Source organism: Pinus tabuliformis, chromosome 6, assembly GCF_031772625.1.
Source record: "Pinus tabuliformis cultivar Carrire ecotype Pingquan chromosome 6, CPIR1, whole genome shotgun sequence".
NCBI lineage: Eukaryota > Viridiplantae > Streptophyta > Pinopsida > Pinales > Pinaceae > Pinus > Pinus tabuliformis.
This window is the reverse complement of record NC_142292.1, coordinates 1,348,715,398-1,348,724,233: the sequence shown is the minus strand read 5'-3', so window position 1 is coordinate 1,348,724,233 and position 8,836 is coordinate 1,348,715,398. Positions and strand designations below refer to the sequence as shown.

General features: G+C 39.0%; 1 protein-coding gene across 1 annotated transcript; it reads left to right on the top strand.

Moving 5' to 3' along the window:
• The first annotated feature begins 6,389 nt into the window (after positions 1-6,389).
• On the top strand, positions 6,390-8,607 carry LOC149263632 (putative ascorbate-specific transmembrane electron transporter 2). Its single transcript, XM_089426539.1, has 4 exons — positions 6,390-7,242; positions 7,348-7,396; positions 7,493-7,692; positions 8,137-8,607. The coding sequence occupies exons 1-4, from the start codon at positions 7,087-7,089 to the stop codon at positions 8,401-8,403; spliced, it is 672 nt and encodes a 223-aa protein (XP_089282665.1). The 5' UTR covers positions 6,390-7,086; the 3' UTR covers positions 8,404-8,607.
• Positions 8,608-8,836: the final 229 nt, after the last annotated feature.

Here is an 8,836-nt window from a genome sequence, read left to right as displayed (position 1 = left end):
CCTCAAAGCTAGACAGATTCCTTATCTCAGAGGACCTCATGCTCATAGGCATGGATATGATAGTGAGAATTCTCCCCTTCGGTGGCTTGGGCCATTGACCTGTCCAACTTGAGGTTCAAGGCATTGGAACCCCCAAGAACAAACCTTTAAGATTTGAGAATATCTGGCTCATCCACCCAGATTTTATCAGCAACATTGCTAAATGGTGGACAGAGGATTTGCAGATTCAGGGTACGAGAATGTTTCTACTACACAAACGACTGAAACATATCAAGCTCAGACTCAAAGATTGGAATAAGAATGAGTTTGGCAATATTTTTGAAGTGAAAAAAGTTGTCGAAGGTAAAATGCAGGAACTCAATCAAGCCCTCATCACGGATGGCTTTGATAGGGCAAGGAACGATCAAGCCACCAAGCTTCATCAGGACTGGGAGAATCTATGTAAACAAGAGGAGATATTTTGGAGACAAAAATCAAGGGTTCAATGGCTAAAAGAAGGGGAGAGAAACACAAGGTTTTTCCACAGATCCACTATGGAGAACAGGTCGCATAATAGGATCTCAACGATCAAGGACTCTGAAGGTCAATTACTCAATACCCATAAAGACATAGAAGTTGTGTTGGTTCAGCACTTTCGAAGTATCGCAGAGGAGACCATCTTAGACAGAGCTCATTTTATCAGGGACTTCACGAAGCACATTCCTAAGTTAGTAACAAGGGAAGATAATTACAATCTCAATAGGCTGGTGAATGAAGATGAGGTTAGTGAGGTTATCAAAGAAATGCAGAATGGAAAAGCGCCTGGCCCTGATGGTTTCAATGTCGATTTTTTTAAAGCTTGCTGGAACATTGTCAAGCAAGATATTCTGGATGTCGTGGAGGACTCCAGAATGAGTAGAACCATTCTGAAGGTGCTCAATACATCTTTCATCTCTCTGATCCCCAAACAGGACAATGCTCTGACTCCAGATAGATTCAGACCCATAGCCTTGTGCAATGTGGTGTACAAGATAATATCCAAAGTAATTGCCAATAGACTCAAACCCCTTCTCCCCACTCTGGTTTCTGTGGAGCAAACAGGTTATGTGGAGGGCAGACAAATTCTAAATAACATCATCCAAGCGCATGAGGTGGTGCATTCTTTGTTAAGTAATAAGAAGGCGGGAATGATTATGCAATTGGACCTAGCCAAGGCTTATGATAAGTTGAATTGGAACTACATCAGGAAGGTCCTTCTAGCCTTCGGATTTGACCACAATTGGTTCAGGTGGGTGATGGCCCTTGTGACTTCTTCTAGTTTTTCAATTCTGGTTAATGGTTCTCCATCTAAAACTTTTAAACCTTCAAGAGGCCTCAGGCATGGAGATCCTCTCTCCCCCTTTCTCTTTATCCTCATGATGGAAGGACTTGGTCGATCTATCAAGCATGCTAAAGAAGTGGGTACTATCCAGGGTCTCAGACTCTCCGAGACTGGACAGGCTTTGACCCATCAACAATTTGTAGATGATACTATGCTTCAGGGCATCCCCACGGTCAAAGAGGCGCTAGCATATAAACAAATCCTAAGTGACTTTGCCATGGCAGCTGGTACAGAGGTAAGCCTCTCCAAATCTAAAATTTTCTTCTTTAATACTAATATTGCTATTCAGCGGAATATCTCCAGAATTTTGGGCTTTCAAAGAGATGTGCTACCTTCCAAATACTTGGGAGTTCCACTAACTGACAAACCTCTGCACAAGAGTATCTGGGAGCCAGTGATTAACAAGATGCAGGACAAGACCAGGAAATGGACCATTAGATCTTTGAACTTGGTAGGCCGACTGGTGCTTACAAAAGCTATCCTTCAATCAATCCCCACCTTCATGCTTTCAGCCCTTCCAGCTCCAAAAGGAGTCTTGCATCAATTTAGAATCATTCAAAGAGACTTTCTTTGGGGTAAGGGGGAGGAGAAAAAGAAATGGGCCTTGGTAGCCTGGGATACTATTTGCAGACCTAAAAACCACAGAGGTCTTGGTCTGGATGACCCGGAAGTGCTAAACAAAGTTTTAGGGGCTAAACTATGGTGGAGATGGGTTAAAGATCCAGAGGCACAATGGGCTTGTATTTGGAAGGAGAAATACACTAGTAATTGGCAAAACAGTGACCTTATAAGGATGTCTGGCATCATAAAAGGCTCCTACATCTGGAATAAAGCGTGGGAAAATAGAAGCATAGTTCAAAAAAATAGTTTCTGGGAAATCAGAGCAGGAGATCTAGCTTTTTTTTGGGAGGATAAATGGCAACAAGAACCTATACTACTAAGAGAGGACTTTGTGGAGCTCAAGAATGATACTGACACCAAAGGACTACTTAGGGTAAAAGATTTTTGGGATCAGACTAGCAGTGAAGGAAAATGGCGTACCTGGAAGAATATGGAGTACAGGGATGACTGCCCCTTGAAAGTAAAAGCCGATGCACTTCTAACAATGTTGGACCAAAGGAAAATACTGGTATCAGAGGATCATGACCAACTTAGATGGGGCAATAATAATGAAGGCACCTTTAATCTTAAGGAGGCAAAGTGCTTAGTCCTGGAGCTTGATTCTAATGAACCGGATAGGGTTTGGCAGAACCTATGGAGACATCAAGGATGGATGAAAACCAAACTTTTCATGTGGCTGGTACATCATAAGAAAATTCTTACTTGGGAGAACATTAGGAAGAGGGGTGTTCTGGGACCTTCTAGATGCCAGCTTTGTGAGTCTCAAGAGGAAACGATGGAGCACCTACTCAACACCTGCATATTCACCTCCAACTTGTGGGATTCTTTTGCCTTCATTTTCAGAACGACAGACAGGAACATAGGGAGCATCATCAATACCCTTAAAAATTAGAGAGGAAACTTTTCTGATTATGAAATAATTAGCAGACCTTGGGCTTTAACTCCAAGCTTCATAATATGGAATGTATGGAAAGAAAGGAACAACAAAATATTCAAACATAAAAAAAAGTTCCTACCAGAGCATCATGACTCAGATCTTAAGTCAGATCAAGGAGACGGTGGGAACTTTATTGCAGACTCACCCAAAAAATCCCCCTTTAGATGCTAATATGCAGATACTTCTTTAGTTGGGTATGCAGGGGCTTATTCCTCAGGGCATGGACGTGAAGGTCAAGAAACTGGTCACTGAAAAAGACTTCTGGCATCCTCCCCCTTAGGGTTTTATGAAATTCAACATAGATGGAGCCTCAAAAGGCAATCTAGGTACTGCTGGTTATGGTGGGGTGTTAAGGGATGAAAACGGATGCATCCATTTTATTTTTCATTGCCATCTAGGAAGAGCCAAAAATAATATGGTGGAGCTAATAGCACTAGAACAAAGTCTAGATATCCTTAAGCAAGACAATCTTCAGAACATCATCATTGAAGCTGACTCTGAGCTAATCATCAATTCGGTCAAGAGAATCTGTTGTGGTTCAGCGACGGAAAAGGTCTCAAGACACTGGAGGTTGCTTCAGGTCTTTCAAAGGATACAGTTCCACCTTTTGCACTTGAGAACCGTAAGCTTCGCTCATGTGTGAAGGACGGCCAATAAATTGGCAGACATTTTGGCTAATAAAGGAGCTCTCTGCACCAAAAGTAGTGTCAAGTTCAGATGGCAAGAGATGCCACAGGGCAGTTTGAGGGAGAATTGTTTCATTCAAGCGGATGAGGACCATTTTCTCTATCAAAATAGAGTTGGTCATCAGCCGCAGAGACTGGGTCTTGCTGATATGGATCCAATATGAAGTGGTGTTTCAGAGGGGTTTTTGCAATATGGATGCAGGTCTCTACCAGCTTTCTCAACCCAAGAAAGCACGATCACAGGGGTCTTAAGTGGAAGTTGCTTGGCAGCCAGCGATTCTCGGAGGGTGGTAAGATGAATTCCTTCTTCCTGGGGATCAAGCAAATGAGGAGCAGAGATGTTGTGAAGGACCACAATCTCGGCTTTCTCAGCCAACATGAAACCCTCCGAATTGCTACCTGTTGTGTGGTTTATGGTATATGGTATATCGTGCATAGGAGTGGTTTATGGTATATCGCGCACCCTTAAAACCGGGAGCGGTTTTTCTGTGTTAAGAGCAATTCCACTCACCACTCTACACGTGGCCAAGGCAGGAGAGAGAATACCGCCCTCATCGAGCGATAATTCTCTGAGCTTTTTGATCATGCGATATGATCCTCCATCGTTGGATCGGGCAAGGATAATCGACAACTATGATACGACATGCTTGTTGGTGGGTCTGAGCGAGGCATTACTACTCGTGGTGTCAATACTGGCTGTGGGGTGGTTTATGGTATATCACGCGCCCATAAAGCCGAGAGCAATTTTTTTGAGTTAAGAGCGATTCCACTCACCACTCTACATGTGGCCAAGGTTGGAGAGAGAATACTGCCCTCATCGGGCGGTAATTCTCTGAGATTTTTGTCCATGCGATATGATCCTCCACCGTTGGATCAGGCGAGGATAATCAACGGCTATGATACAACGTGCATGTTGGTGGGTCCGAGCGGGCTACTCATATTTTTCTTTTATTCTCTCTGTTGTATGGGTCTCTGATTACTTCAACCTTTGGGTTAGGGAGTAAAACCTTAGGCTAAATGGTTCAGCCTCTGGTTGTTTGTATTATATGTAATTTCCTCCTTTTGGTTATTTGAAATAGAAGGCACGACTCTTGCATTAGCAAAAAAAAAAAGAACCTAATATGTCACATATAAGGAGTATAGTTAGATAAGAGGGTTTCTAAAGATGTCAACTATAAATCAACAACACAGGGGAGATTTCTTACCTATAATACTCTCTGTCGAGTCGTGCCAAACTTCTAGACCTGTTCAAAGAGGCAATCACTTAGAGATTAGCGAGCGAAATTCTCCTTCTAAAACAATATGAATAGGGAGAGATCTCTGCTAGATAAGATTTCAAAAGGTGAATACCTGGAAAGCTACCTCAAAACCCACACTCTTCCTCTTTCCATATCCGCATTGAAGACAATGAGACTGGACCTATAAGGGAAAATATGACAGAGAACGGGTCAAGGGATGTAGGAGAGTCGAGGCACAAAAACAAAGCTCAGTGTGTCAAAAACAATTAGAACGAAGGACAATTACTTGTGGGAGGAAATCCATCCTTGTTCAGAACCTTCACTACCTTGAACGAGTTGCAGAGCACTAGAAACCCTAGCTCGAAAGGAGCAAATGAAACAATGGTCACAAAGCTCGGGAGGAAATTAGTTACCACAACTAAACGCTGGTAAACCTCGACTATCAGATTAACCTCGAAATTAGGAATGGTAGATATGGCTCCAGGTGCCCGAATCGGGTAGAACCCTCCCGAATGCGATACATAAAATTTAATATGCAAAATGTGCCAAGTACTCAACCTTGGAAGTGGTGGACAATTATGTTTTCAGTTCATAAGTTTAAGTCTGTGGCAAGGGTTCACATCCTAGCTATGGAAAACCCCACCCCTAAGGGTTAACCAAAGAAACTTTAGGTTATGTTATATCGTTATTTATCCGGAGTACAATATGCATAAAACCTTATTATAATACTTTGATGCAGTAAGAGAAACATTTATGTGAACTCCATATGTAGTAAATAATTTGGTAGATGTAAAATTTATTTTATTAAAAAAATTTGTGTCTTGAGTACAAATAGCTACATGTAGTTAAATAAGTAAATATCTGATAATATTTAAAAAATAAATAAATATTAAATTTAAATTTATAAAATAGTTAGAAAAATCAATTTTTTTTATATATAACATTATTGATAATCATTTAAATTATTTTTCATGAACTTCATACTATATATTAATTTCAATATTTCATAAATCTTAAAAATAAATCTTAATTTTAAGAGAGATCGACATTATTACTACAAATACCCAATACTTCAGTTTCACCTAAAAAAGAAATTACAAAATTACTAGAAATAAAAAATTAGTAAACGATTTCTTTTACATTTACCTGTTGATTCCACTAAAATGAATATATATAAGATTTCAAATTCTAAAAATTACCAAACACGAAAAAAAAACATAAAACATATATAATTGTATTATCTCTTTTTATATAATTTAATCATTTTTAAAATTAAAATATAAAACATGTATAATTCTATTATCTCTTTTTATATAATTTAATAATTTTTAAAATTTTATTTAACATTAAAAAGATTTACATTCAGTTCCAAGTCAGGGAAAAAAGAAAAAAGGATTTGTTTAACTTCGTTGTCATAGAAGTGGCCATTTAATGCTGTCATATCAGTAATAACTAATTTATTGCTGTTGAAATCAATTCACAACCCAGAGGGTTAACTCTTCCTACAAGTGGAAGAGTCCATCTTTTATGGAAGAGTCCATCTTTTATGGCGTTACATTCAGTTCGGAATCAAGGAGTTACATTCAGTTCCAAGTCAAGGAAAAAGGATTTGTTCAAGTTAGTTGTGGAGTTGTCATAGAAGTGGCCATTTAATGCTCTCATATAAGTATAACTAATTTATTTCTGTTGAAATCAATTCACAACACAGAAGGAAGGGAATGGTAGTTTTGGTGGTTGGAATTATTTAAGTAGAGAAGAAAAAGATGATAAATGAAAACTGGTGTTATTGGACAATGGTTTGAAGTGGGTGGGAATAGCTTCCTGGATGCATCTAAAGTCAAATCCTGATTTATTATATAGATAATCATATGTGGTTTTGTTTAAGTGGTGGTCAGTTTCAGGATAGTGAGAGGAAGACTCACTCATAAACATTTCATGGTTGGTATTAAAAGGAATCAGAGAAAGATCAGGTATATTCAATCCCACAAGGTTCTCTCATGTCATGTACTGTAAACGTGCAATTGAAGAAATCCATAAAAGACAGCAAACAGTCACGAACAGGGCACTTTAGCCAGCCATAGCTGATGCCATATTTGATGACAAAACAAGATCGTTGAGCAGTGGGGGCTTACTGTGTTGGATAAGAGAATTTAGAGCAGGGGAAGGAGGCTCAAGTTGCAATTTGGAGACATAGATTCAAATCAGTGAGAGCCTGTGGAATCTGATTAATCAGGCCTCTGCTCAATGGATTTGAAGAAAAGGTTTGGTATCACAGCTCGGCCCATTATCTTGCTCGCCGAGATGTTTGGAGTGACAGCCTGCATACTCATCCTCTACTGGTGCATCCACTATAATGGGGGATTGGCTTTTGACAGCCAAAAAAAGATCAAAATCTTCAACGTTAGAAATTCTCCTTCTAATTCTCTTCTCTAGATGGGTTTAATTCTGTTCAGTCCAAGCCCTGAATGATTTTAATGTTCTCCATGTCTTTTATTCACTGTGCAGGTTCATCCAGTCTTCATGTTTGTAGGCTTCATCTTTTTGTCCAGCCAAGGTAAAACCAATCAAATCCTGAAATTGACTAGATGCTAATTTATCAGAGGCTGGGTTTGGAGCTGAACATACTATCTAACATTCCATGTGTGTACAGCAATTCTAGCTTACAAAATAATCCCTGCTAAAAAGGAGGTCCAGAAAACAGTGCATCTAGTTCTTCTGGGCAGTGGTATCATACTGGGAGCCATTGGAATATACGCAGTCTTCAAATACCACAACGAGAGCAACATTAAAAATATGTACAGCTTGCATTCCTGGCTGGGTATAGGCACCATTTCTTTGTTTGGGCTCCAGGTATATTTTTGTTATCCATTACTGTAGATATCTGAGTATGGTATTTCCCAGTGTTTTCTAATTTTTTAATAACAATTTGAATCTTGAATTTCATTATTTACATAATATTTTATATGATTTGATCATTAATACCTTCATATTTAAAATTTTATATATTTATTATTTCTAAAATTCTTGTTCTAACAAAGATTTGAACCTTGAATCTCATTATTTACATAATACTTTATATCACCAGTTTCATCTATTAACTTACATGCTTAAGACTTTATTTAGCCATGGTTTTAAAATATTGTAGTATTTATTATATCACCAGTTTCATCCATTAACCTACATGCTTAAGACTTTATTTAGCCATGGTTTTAAAATATTGTAGTATTTATTATTTTGTTGGGCTTTAAAGGTTTCAAAATATTCATCCTTTGGAATTTGTGTTGAGTTAACCAGTGGATTTCAGCACTGTTAGCATTCGTGTTCCCTGGCGCATCACAGCAGAGGAGAGATGCTATCTATCCATGGCATGTTTTCCTTGGGGTTTTCCTTTATTCAATGCTGATTGGAACTGCAGAGTTAGGAATCCTGGAAAGGCTCTCGTTCCAGGAGTTGTTGGGTGGCATAGACCGCTTCAGCTCACAGGCCATGCTTGTCAACTCCACTGGACTTGTTATTCTCATTTTTGCCATGTTGGTTGTTCTATCCACCGTTCTACCATGAAACCCTACTGGCAAATTATTATGTTTGTATAGATATATGCATGAACGTGTGTGTAGAGCTTTCTGGATGGCACCCTTTGCCATGTATATATAGCAGGCACGCTGTAATATGTAATGAGCAGCTCTAAATGGTTAATTTGTTTGTTTGATTGCTTGGAGTATCCATTATTAACAAAAGTTGCAGACAATTATAAGCGTCTCCAATCTGGATTGTGAATTTGTTTGTCTGCTTGTCTGGAATGCCGAGATACCGATGATTTGACCATATGGGATTTCTAGAAGTTGCAAGCAAAGGCTTTTGTTTCATTTAATTGAGTTAATACAGGAATTATGCTGAGAGTTTAAAGTGAACACTAATTGCACATGATTAGAAGAGGGTTGCAATAAATATTGCAAGTCAGGCTGTGCTAATGTTCCTTATAATATGAACAGGA